The 12556-nt window shown below is 35.3% G+C and overlaps 1 protein-coding gene across 3 annotated transcripts in view; it reads right to left on the reverse strand.

The window, feature by feature from the left end:
• Nucleotides 1-12556, reverse strand: part of ATAD2B (ATPase family AAA domain containing 2B) — a 169537-nt gene that overhangs the window by 129340 nt on the left and 27641 nt on the right. For all 3 annotated transcript variants that reach the window (XM_040496165.1, XM_040496164.1, XM_040496163.1), the window contains exons 3-8: nucleotides 12343-12392; nucleotides 11824-11977; nucleotides 10530-10632; nucleotides 6710-6818; nucleotides 4403-4519; nucleotides 2024-2099 (exon numbers count right to left, since the gene is read on the reverse strand). In XM_040496165.1, the coding sequence (XP_040352099.1) occupies nucleotides 2024-2099; nucleotides 4403-4519; nucleotides 6710-6818; nucleotides 10530-10632; nucleotides 11824-11977; nucleotides 12343-12392 (609 nt within the window). The remainder of the gene's footprint in view (nucleotides 1-2023; nucleotides 2100-4402; nucleotides 4520-6709; nucleotides 6819-10529; nucleotides 10633-11823; nucleotides 11978-12342; nucleotides 12393-12556) is intronic.

Consider the following 12556-nt stretch of genomic DNA (forward strand, 5'->3'; position numbering starts at 1 on the left):
AGGGGAAAGTGGGTGATGGGCATTGAGGAGGGCACCTGTTGGGATGAGCACTGGGTGTTGTATGGAAACCAATTTGACAATAAATTTCATATTATAAATAAATAAATAATAAATAAATAAATAATAAATAAATAAATAAATAAATAAATAATAAAAACCGTGAAAAAATGATACCATAAAAATAAACAAAGATGAACTCCTTGAAAACTTTGGATTTGGGTAGGTTTTTCCAACTATGATTTGAATCTAGCGGCATCTGGGTATTTCAGCAGCGTCTGACTCTTGATTTCTGCTCACGTCATGATCTCACAGTTCATGAGTTTGAGTCCCACGTCAGACTCTGCACTGACAACATGGAGCCTGGTTGAAATTCTCTATCTTCCTCTCTGCCTCTTCTCTGCTCATGCATGCCTGCTCTCTTTCAAAAATATTTTTTTAATAAAATAAAATAAAATCTAAAAGCCTTAAAGAAATAGTTTGATGAATCTGACTACATAAAAATAAAAACCTCCTGGTAAAGATAACTGAAAACAATGTCAAAAAAAGACAAAGTCTGAACCAAGGAAAAACACTGGCAATTTATGACAAAGGACTAATCTCTTCAGGATGTAAAAAAACTACTTAAAGTAGATAAAAGAAAAACAATCTATTAGAAAAATAGGTAAACTTTGTACACGTTTCAAAAAAAGGAAAAACAAATGGCTTTTAAACATATGAAAAAATGCTCTGATGAGATACAGAAATTTTAAATAAACCAAGATCTCCTTTTCAACTCTCAGACTGGCAAAAATGCTAAAGTTTAAAAATACATTTTGTTTGTAGAAACATGGGAAAATAGGCCCTTTCATACACTACTTGGTGGTTTGCAAACTAATCAAAGTTACAATCTCCTATTCCCTTTAACTCTGAGATCCAACTTCTGTGAATTTACCCTACAAATACATTTGTAAACATGTAAAATGAAGATTGTGCAAGGCTATTCATTATGTCATATTTTGTAATAACAAAGACCACAACATCTCTCAATAAAGGACTAATTTAAATATTAGAGTATATCTATAAATGTAACAGGTAACTATAAACATAAATGTGAAATTTCACTATACAGAAATGAAAAGACAGTTAAAATGAATTAAGTGAAAAAAACAAGGTATAAGACAATGTGCACAATATATGTTGTGTAAAAAGAAGGGCTAACAATGTGTAAGTACACATACATGTATATGAACATATGTTACTATGGGAGAGTGAGAGACTACTAAAACTAGAAAAAAAGAAGCTCTTCATATCTATTTTAAAATTTTTATTAATTGTATATTCCAGGAGTATACTACCTTTTCAGAAAACAATAGATAAGACAGTTTCAAAACCAGTGTCCTTTGTATCTATTATAAAAGAAAGGGCAAAAGGGGGAAAAAAGGTAGGAAAGACTAACTGAACCAGTGTTTCAAATGAAAGCAATGTGAGTGGTTTAGATTCAACTCTACCAAGAGAGCAGAGAGCTATGTAGCATTAGGGAACATAATTGTTAAAACAGTAACTATTCCAGGCAAACTGAACCAGGAAGAAAATAGTCACATGTAGCATAATAACTACTAGTCACTAATTAAAAAAATAAAGATATTGGGGCACTGGGCGGCTCAGTCGGTTGAGCATCCAACTTCAGCTCAGGTCATGATCTCACAGTTCGTGAGTTCGGGCCCGGCATCAGGCTCTGTGCTGACAGCTTGGAGCCTGGAGCCTGCTGCGGATTCTGTGTCTCCCTCTCTCTCTATCCCTCCCCAGCTCACTCTCTCTCTGTCTCTCTCAAAAATAAATAAATAAACATTTAAAGGAAAGAAAGCAAAGAAAGAGAAGCAAAGAAAAGCAAAAAAGAAAGAAACCATTTAGTCCCTCATTGGCATTATTAACACTATCAATACCTATATTCTAATTATGAGAAATTTTGTTATATATTATTTAAAGGATATATCTAAATGACAGATATGATTATTTCCTCCTTTTGAAAACCAACAAAACATACCTGATATGGCTTCTTCTTGCTGGAGATCTGTGAATATCAAACAGCGTGTTTTCTCTCTTTTTTTGATGAGCTGGGACTTAAAGAAAATAAAAAAGGACAACACAGAAATAACTAATAAAAATTGATAAATTGATGTTATCAAAGGAGTAGAAATTACTTCTGTTAACTTTCTGAATGGAAGCTAGTCACAGGTGTTCCAGTTCCAAATACTATCTAGAAGGAGCACAACAAAAATAAAAACTTTGTGGATACCTTAAGTTGCAAGTAAACACTCTAAAAAGATGTTAAATTAATATTTGTGACTTTTGGTTAAACAAAGATTTTTTTTTGGTTACCACACCAAAAGCATAATCCATTAAAAAAATTAATAAATTGGAGTTCATCAAAATTACAAATTCTACTCTTTGAAAGACACTAAGAAAATAACTGAAAGAAATAAGAAAACAAAAGAAAAGAAAAGAAATAAGCTGCAGACGGACAAAATATTTGCAAATCACATATCTGATAAAGGACTGATACCCAGAATACATAATGAACTCTCAAAAAACTCCATATTAAGAAAATAAACAACTCAATTGGAAAAAGCGGGCAAGAGATTTGAAAAGACACTTCACCAGAGATAACACTGGCAAATCAGCACATAAGATGCTCAGTGTCATTGAGGAAATGTAAATTAAAACTACAATAACTATGTGTTAAAATTAATTTCAACAAGTTGACTGTAGCAAGTGTTGGCAAGAGAATGGTGCAACTGGGCTCCCATACACTCTCAGGGAGAATCTAAGTGGTACAATCACTTTGGAAAACAGTTTGGCAATTTTTTAGCATATTAAACATACCCTAATCACAAAACCCAGCTTTCCACTCCTCAGTGTTTATAAGAAAAATGAAAAAATATGCCCAAAGACTTGCACGTGAATGTTCACAACTTATTTATACTAAATATTAGAAATGTCAATAATCCAAATATCTACCCACAAATGAATGTATAAACAAATTATGATATACCCATACAATGGAAAGCTACTCTGTACAAGAAGAAAGACATTGTTATATTCAACAACATGCATGAGTCTTAAAATTATGGTGAGTGAAAGAAAGACAATAAAGAGTATATTGTACATAAAATTCAAAAGAGTGTAAACTAATCTATGGTTATAGAAAGCAAATCAGATCAGCGACTGCCTCAGGATTGGGATGCGGATGGCATAAGAAGGTTAGAAGGAGATTACAAACAGGCAGAAAGATATTTTGGGGGCTGATAAACATGTTCACTACCTTGATGGTAATGATAGTTTCATAGGTATATATCTAAGGTATTTCCAACTTGTCAAACTACATGTTAAATATATGCAACTGCAGTAAACTGTATTTCATTCATACCTCAATATTTTTTTTAATCTAAAAAGAAATGATTCAGAATCTTTTTTTCTATCTTTACACATCTCCCCCATTATTAACAAGGCTATCTGTGATAATGGCTCCTAACTGGAGTAATGTCTGCATACCTAGGCTGCATGTACCAGAGAATCCAACATCGTTTTAGAGCATAAGAGTTTGAGTATCTCATACAAATATCTCAGTCCTTCCTTAAATACATTATGCTAAGTGAAAGAAGCTAGACACAAAAGGTCACAAAAAAAGCAAATCTATAGACAGAAAGTACATTAATGGTTGCCAGGGGCTGGGGGGATGAAAGTGTAGAAGTACAAAAATATTCTAGAATTAAACAGTGGTGATGACTGCATAATCCCTGTAAATAAACTCAAAACCAGTGAATTGGGGCACCTAGGTGGCTCAGTCAGTTAAGCACCCAACTTCAGCTTGGGTCATGATCTCAAGGTTCCTGAGTTCGAGCCCTGCATCAAGCCCCACATCAAGCCCCATGTTGAGCTCCGCACTGCAAGTGTGGACCCTCTTGGGATTTTCTCTCTGCCTCTCCCCTACTCACACTTTCTCTCTCTCTCAAAATAAATAAACTTAAAAAAACAAATAAAGAGTATTAAATAAATAAATAAATAAATAAATAAATAAATAAATAAATAAATAAATAAATAAAAACTTTAAACTACACAACACTTATATTTTTGAAGGGGTGGTACAGAATAAGCTACTCAACTACAAAACGCAGTTATTCAGGGGCGCCTGGGTAGCTCAGTCGGTTGGGGTCCAACTTCGGCTCAGGTCATGATCTCACAGTCCATGAGTTCAAGCCCTGTGTCGGGCTCTGGGTTGACATCTCGGAGCCTGGAGCCTGCTTCAGATTCTGTGTCTCCCTCTCTTTGACCCTCCCCCATTCATGCTCTGTCTTTCTCTGTCTCAAAAATAAACATTAAAAAAAAATTAAAAAAAGAAACAAAGTTATTCAGCATTTCTTACCTATTGGAGGTGCTTGGTATCTATCCACTGTTTTTCTTTGTCTCAAATTGTATGGTCTATCATTTTCTTCTCCTTCTGCCTCCTCAACTTCTATGTCTCCATCCTCCTCTTGAGATTCTAGTTTCCCCCACACAAAAGAAAAGAAGAACTGTTTTAATCCACAAGGAATGGTTCACTCTAGATCTGAATATTTACATTTTATCTTTTACTCTTTCTGCACAGGTAACATTTAAATGTGTCAACATTTTATGATACAGCATGTATCACTACAATTAAAAACCAACCTAGATAGATGTAAAAAAAAAAAAAAAAGTCTTTCCAACAAATAATACAGTTCTCTGCTAAATAACCTAGGTATTCTTATGATCTTTCAATCTCTTTGGTCATACAAAGGTATAATAGAAGACAAATCAAAATTTTACTACAGCAAACTTCATTTTAATGCCCAGTTATCCACCAGTGAATAATGTTAGTATTCAAATACCACTCGGTAGTTCAAAAAAATATGCTTACAAGATAATTACTAATGTTACAGCAAGAGCAATTTTTGTTGGCAATACAATGGTTTGTTAGGCCTGCTGACAAGAGATAAACACAAATTAGTTCTATTTTGGTAGGAAAATGTAGGTAGGAATTGGGAGGGAGCATGAAGCAGATTTCTGGGGTGTTAATACGTTTATTTCTTGACATAAGTGATCACTTTATAATTCACCTAACTATACACTTAAAAATAAATTACAATATACATAAATCTTAAAAGCTTATTTGAAAATAAATTATAACATACATAAATCTAAAAGTTTATTTTTAAAAAGTGGTTTGGCTATAGCTATGATATGACATCCATTTATAGTTTAAAATAAAAGTCTGGGGTGCCTGGCTGGCTCAGTCATACAGCCTATATGACTCTTGATCTCAGGTTTGAGTTCAAGCCCCACATTGGGTATAGAGATTACTTTAAAATAAAATCTTTTAAAAAATTAAGTCATATGAAAATTTACTGGTTTATGGTCTCCAAATGCAATACACTTTGTGATTAACTTTTTAACCATAGGAATTATCAATATAACACAACCATATTAAAGCACAGGAAAAACCATAAAACCACTAGTGATACTGAGTGAAATAGGATACTAAAATGCAAAGCACTTTGTATTTTAGTCATGACATCTGAAAGCATATTCTAAGTTTATAAATATTTTTATTATTAAGTTCTAGACAAAATTACCAAATATAGTATTATCTAAATTACTCCTACCCAAATAAATCTCTTTAAACCTTCGAAAAATATTGCTTTTTGAGAAACACCTGCACTATAACACACTATTTATTATGGGAAGAAATTCTAAACATGGCAAATCTACTTTGAAAACTCTATAAAGGTGTTCAGTTAATGAAAAGGCAAAAATCACATTATAAATCTGTCTCACCTATACTGATTTTCTCCAAAGGAAGCAACATAGAGGTTCTAACTGTAACAACAACAATATTTGCTCAATAAAGCACTTTCATTAGAAATATCAGCTCTTCAAAACTTGCTAATAATATATTAATTAGAGAATTTGAGAAACAAACCCATTCCTGTCCATCAAAGCTATACACGTAGTAGGAAGTAGTAAGATTTCCTTGTAAAATAAAACTATCCTTCATTTACAATACACCAAATCTTCTGAAAATCCATTTCAATGAAGATTAACACCTACAGAATTAAAACCTATAGTGTGCTAGTCATGGATTTATAATCTTTGGGGCAAATGTACTTTCATCATGTTCCTAGCTGCAGCCCCACAAATTCAGCTGGGTTCTTTAGTTCAGAACCCAGACAAGCCTTGGAAAAGAGCAGTACCACTCCCTCCACTAGAACTAGCAGTCCCTCTTTCTTTAAATTTTACCACTGACTCCTCAGTCCATAACTAAATTTGGGACCCAAATAATCAGAGATTCAGAGAATACGGGTAGAAGGTGACTGTGGATAAGGGCTTCCAATTAGAAACACAAAAGAAGCCTCACCTAACAACAAATCAGCTCATGGCAAATGTCACCAGATTAGGTCACTGGAGGGCTACCAATAGCTAGCTACAAATAAGATAAATTACATAAAGATGTACAGTGTAAAGGTGTTTTTCCAAATGAAGGTGAAAACTCAGAATGCCAATCAAATAAAAAAATTATTCCAAAGTACACAATACAGACCTCTAAAGCCAAAAATCACCCACTCAGCAATATTACATGTGTATTACTTGTATATAATTTTCTTCCCTCCCCCCTGAACTCTGTAGTATTTATTTCATAAGGTGCTTTACAAACCTTCTTCTTCGCCCTCAGTAGACACTTCATGATGATTTTGTATCCCATAACTATTTCTTCTCAGTGACTTTCTTCGCCTTTTCACTCTTGAATACATATCCATGTTTTCCTGTTAAAGAGAAAAATCTGTCTGGCACAAAAACAGACACATAGACCAATGGAATAGAATAGAAACCCCAGAACTAGACCCACAAACGTATGGCCAACTCATCTTTGACAAAGCAGGAAAGAACATCCAATGGAAAAAAGACAGTCTCTTTAACAAATGGTGCTGGGAGAACTGGACAGCAACATGCAGAAGGTTGAAACTAGACCACTTTCTCACACCATTCACAAAAATAAACTCAAAATGGATCAAGGACCTGAATGTGAGACAGGAAACCATCAAAACCCTAGAGGAGAAAGCAGGAAAAGACCTCTCTGACCTCAGCCGTAGCAATCTCTTACTCGACACATCCCCAAAGGCAAGGGAATTAAAAGCAAAAGTGAACTACTGGGACCTTATGAAGATAAAAAGCTTCTGCACAGCAAAGGAAACAACCAACAAAACTAAAAGGCAACCAACGAAATGGGAAAAGATATTTGCAAATGACATATCGGACAAAGGGCTAGTATCCAAAATCTATAAAGAGCTCACCAAACTCCACACCCGAAAAGCAAATAACCCAGTGAAGAAATGGGCAGAAAACATGAATAGACACTTCTCTAAAGAAGACATCCGGATGGCCAACAGGCATATGAAAAGATGTTCAGCGTCGCTCCTTATCAGGGAAATACAAATCAAAACCACACTCAGGTATCACCTCACGCCAGTCAGAGTGGCCAAAATGAACAAATCAGGAGACTATAGATGCTGGAGAGGATGTGGAGAAACGGGAACCCTCTTGCACTGTTGGTGGGAATGCAAATTGGTGCAGCCGCTCTGGAAAACAGTGTGGAGGTTCCTCAGAAAATTAAAAATAGACCTACCCTATGACCCGGCAATAGCACTGCTAGGAATTTATCCAAGGGACACAGGAGTATTGATGCATAGGGGCACTTGTACCCCAATGTTCATAGCAGCACTCTCAACAATAGCCAAATTATGGAAAGAGCCTAAATGTCCATCAACCGATGAATGGATAAAGAAATTGTGGTTTATATACACTATGGAATACTACGTGGTAATGAGAAAAAATGAAATATGGCCTTTTGTAGCAACGTGGATGGAACTGGAGAGTGTGATGCTAAGTGAAATAAGCCATACAGAGAAAGACAGATACCATATGGTTTCACTCTTATGTGGATCCTGAGAAACTTAACAGGAACCCATGGGGGAGGGGAAGGAAAAAAAAAAAAAGAGGTTAGAGTGGGAGAGAGCCAAAGCATAAGAGACTGTTGAGAACTGAGAGCAAACTGAGGGTTGATGGGGGGTGGGAGGGAGGAGAGGGTGGGTGATGGGTATTGAGGAGGGCACCTTTTGGGATGAGCACTGGGTGTTGTATGGAAACCAATTTGACAATAAATTTCATAAAGAAAGAAAGAAAGAAAGAAAGAAAGAAAGAAAGAAAGAAAGAAAGAAAGAGAGAAAGAAAGAGAAAAATCTGTCAAATATTAACATGGAATTTATTCCTGGCTATAAGTATCATTAACCTAAGGGATATGACCACTCTTGAAATTTACTGAGCACCTATTTGCAAGACACAGATTCATGAAAAACGGAGCTTCCTGAAATCAATAAATGTAAGGGTCAAGAGGAAAAATAAAACAAACTTACAAAATATTTGAAAATTTAAAACTACAGTGCCATGAACACACTTTCTCCCTCAAGCAAATTATAGCCTAGTAGGATGGAGTAAGATAAGTCACAGGTAACTATAAAACAAAGTAAAACAAGTTAAATGCCATAAAAAAAAAAAAAAAAAAAAGGTACAATGTAGGAGAGCCTGGGTGGCTCAGTTAGTTAAGTGTCCAATTCTTGGTATTCGGCTCAGGTCATGACCTCACAGTTCTTGAGTTCAAGCCCCATATCAGGCTCTGTGCTGACAGCTCAGAGCCTAGAGCCTGCTTGGGATTCTGTCTCCCTCTCTGCCCCTCTCCTGCTTGCACTCTCTCTCTCAAAAATAAATAAATGTTAAAATAATATTTTTTAAAAAATAAGAAAGGTAGTAGGGGGGCCTGGGTGGCTCAATTGGTTAAGTGTATGACTCTTGATTTCGGCTCAGGTCATGATCTCACGATTCATGGGTTCTAGAACTGCATCAGGCTCTGCACTGACAGCACAGATTCAATCCCTTGGGATTCAATCTCTCCCTCATTCTCTGTCCCTCCCTTGTGTACGCTCTCTCTCTCAAAAATAAACATTTTTTAAAAAATGCTTTAAGGGGCGCCTGGGTGGCTCAGTCAGTTGGGTGTCCGACTTCAGCTCAGGTCACGATCTCACAGCTCATTAGTTCGAGCCCCGCATCGGGCTCTGTGCTGACAGCTCAGAGCCTGGAGCTTGCTTCGGATTCTGTGTCTCCCTCTCTCTACCCTCCTCTGCTCGTGCTCTGTCTCTCTCTGTCTCAAAAATAAATAAACATTAGCGGCTCCTGGGTGGTTCAGTCGGTTAAGCGTCTGACTTCGGCTCAGGTCATGATCTTGCAGTTCATGAGTTCAAGCCCCACCTCAGGCTCTGTGCTGACAGCTCAGAGCCTGGAGCCTGCTTTGGATTCTGTCTCCCTCTCTCTCTGCCCCTCCCCTGCTCACGCTCTGTCTCTGTCTCAAAAATAAATAAACGCTAAAAAAATTTTTTTTAATAAATAAACATTAAAAAAATTTAAAAAGACTTTTAAAAAATGCTTTAAAAACAAAAAAGGTACAACGTACTCTAGAATTCAGAGAGATGATCCTCTTGTTGCTAAGGGGAAGGGAGGCAGCATTTGAGACAAACCATGAAACAAAGGTAGGACTACAGCAGTCCCTAACCAAAAGTATTACCAGAAATAAAAGATAAAGGAAGAATTATTTGTTTATACTTGGGCAATAGTGTGTGAGAAGATAAAGTTGAATCCTGATTATGAAGGTCAAGGTATTTCTAATTAATTCAGTACACGATAAAAAGAACATCAAAGGTTCAGATCAGAAAAGTAACAGAATCAGGGGCGCCCCGGTGGCTCAGTCGGTTGAGTGTCCGACTTTGGCTCAGGTCATGATCTCACAGTTCGTGGGTTCAAGTCCCGCATCAGGCTCTGTGCTGACAACGTGGAGCCTGCTTGGGATTCTTTCTCTCCTTCTCTCTCTCTCAAAATAAATAAACTTAACTTAAAAAAAAAAAAAAAAAAAAAAAAAAAAAAAAAAGAAAAAGAAAAGAAAAGTAACAGAATCAGAGCCGTACTTTAAGATAACTGTTCTGGCAAAAGTGTAGGGAATCTTTTGGGAAAGGTTGCACCAAATACAGTTAAGGATAGAAGAAGAAAACATAAAATCCCAAACTAAAGAGGAACCAAAGAAAAGGAACAATTCTGTTAATTTAAGAAAATCCAGGGGCGCCTGGGTGGCGCAGTCGGTTAAGCGTCCGACTTCAACCAGGTCACGATCTCACGGTCCGTGAGTTCGAGCCCCACGTCGGGCTCTGGGCTGATGGCTCAGAGCCTGGAGCCTGTTTCCGATTCTGTGTCTCCCTCTCTCTCTGCCCCTCCCCCGTTCATGCTCTGTCTCTCTCTGTCCCAAAAATAAATAAACGGTGAAAAAAAATTTAAAAAAAAAAAAAAAAGAAAATCCAGTGCTGCTCACTCTCCGTCTGAATCCCTCAACCAAAATAAAAAATATTTGCAAAGGTTGTTAAAGTAAATATACTCACAAATTCTGTATCTGTCCACATTCTGAGTCGTTCTACTTCTCCTGACCGACGATTCCGTCTGATGTTAATGTTGTCCATTTCCTGTAGTACAGCTTCAGCAGTACTACAATCACATAATAAAACTAGGATTTAGACAATTGTGAGACCACATGTGGCATACACATGAAAGAGAACTCTTCATCAAAGCATAATTTAATTATCTCTGATATGTAACTGTAGATAGCATCCTAATTAAACATCTTTCTGAATCAGCAGCCATCAGAAGATAATGTCCCCCCTAAAAATCCAGAACATCTTCTACCTTAATATATTTAAAACTTACAAAATAGAACTTTTGTTCATAATACTCCAAATATTTAACTCCACAGTGCCACTATAAATAACTACTAGATCCAAGGCAATGAAAATAATAATAATAATTCAATCTTTTTATTTGAAGATGGTGTTAAGAAAATTTATAGGATAAACAATCTGTAAAAAGTTTAAAGCCAACATAAGGTTAACCGAACAGATATTTTTTAAAAATTAGAGAACACTGACCTCCATGAAATACAGGCTGGCATTACCACATTTTACCTTTTAAACACATTTATATAGTACTTACTATGTGTCTAGATAATGATCTAAGTACTTAACAAATAATAACTAATACTCAAACTTGACATTACCACTGTAGAATATAATTTCTTCTCTTCTAAAATAGGATTGTACTGACCTGCCCTCTCAAGGCCACTGCAAGGATTAAGTAGGATAATTTATCATCTGAGAAGAAAAATTTCATTGAATGTAGATACTGAGCAATCGACTAGGCTCATTCACTAGCTATATCCCATATACCCAGTCTCAAAAAACCTTTAATTCAAAATCTTGACTAAGCAAAACTATACTTACTACATATCAATAATGGAACCTAATGTTGTTTGAAAATTGTCAAAAACAAATTGTTAATGAACAAATAATAAAGGACTAGAACAGTGAAGACAGAATAAAATTATTTTCTATACTATTTACACACAAGAGCTTAAAAAGGAGGAGAAAAATTTAGCTATTACATAAACTACTAAAACTAATAAACTGACTAGAAACTGATAATAATTGCTAATCACTGCTAATTCAAAGTAAGTTTTAAAATAATTACATTTATCGCTAAGTCACTGCTTATTTTTTAAAACATAACAAGCTTAAAAATCAATGGTTTTTTCAAATCTGAAATTTGATTTTGAAATTTTGAAATCTGAAAAATCAAGTGAATAAATTAATTAAATGAAACTGCTTACTGTTTAAGCATTCATACCTATTTACTAGTTGATCAAATAACAAACTCTGGTTCACGCTTTCGAATCTGTTTTTCCTGGAACGACAACTTTTTCTGACTTCCATGTCACCATTTATACAAGAAAGGTCCCCATCTCCCTTCTTTTCCCCTCGAAGGGGATGGCTTCGAAGGGCTACAAGAAGAGAGAGATTTACATTTCAAAGTACAGAGTATAAAAAGAAAAAAAGAAAAAATACATCAAAAATTACTTTTAAAAGACTACAAAAAATTCAATATAACCTCTTAAATAGTTTTAATCTCCAATAATCTAAACTTTTGATAACTGTTTATAACCCATCATAATAATTTAAATTATTTCATTTGTACTGATTTCTCAATGTTTAACAATTACATAAGTATTCGCTATGACTGAAATCCAGTCATTTCCAATGATATGCTGAACATTCTAGTAAATCACTGTTTTACCCCACTTTAACACTTACTCTAATAACATTAGTAAGAATTTCAATACTAACCATTTCATAACAGAATACTCACATAAGCTACTATGTCCGTTTGGTAATGTAGCACCAGGCTGAGAAGTTAACCTAGAACACAATTATATTTAATATGCAAACACATCAACATTCATTTAAAGAAGCAAGAAACGTAATACTGGTGGAATCATTTTAATCTTTAATATGTCAGCAATATTACTTTTTAATATTAAAGACAACATCTTTTTTTACTCTAAGATTGGTAATGCACCAAT

The sequence above is a fragment of the Herpailurus yagouaroundi genome, unplaced genomic scaffold, assembly GCF_014898765.1.
Source record: "Herpailurus yagouaroundi ecotype Mexico unplaced genomic scaffold, PumYag 188, whole genome shotgun sequence".
Lineage (NCBI taxonomy): Eukaryota > Metazoa > Chordata > Mammalia > Carnivora > Felidae > Herpailurus > Herpailurus yagouaroundi.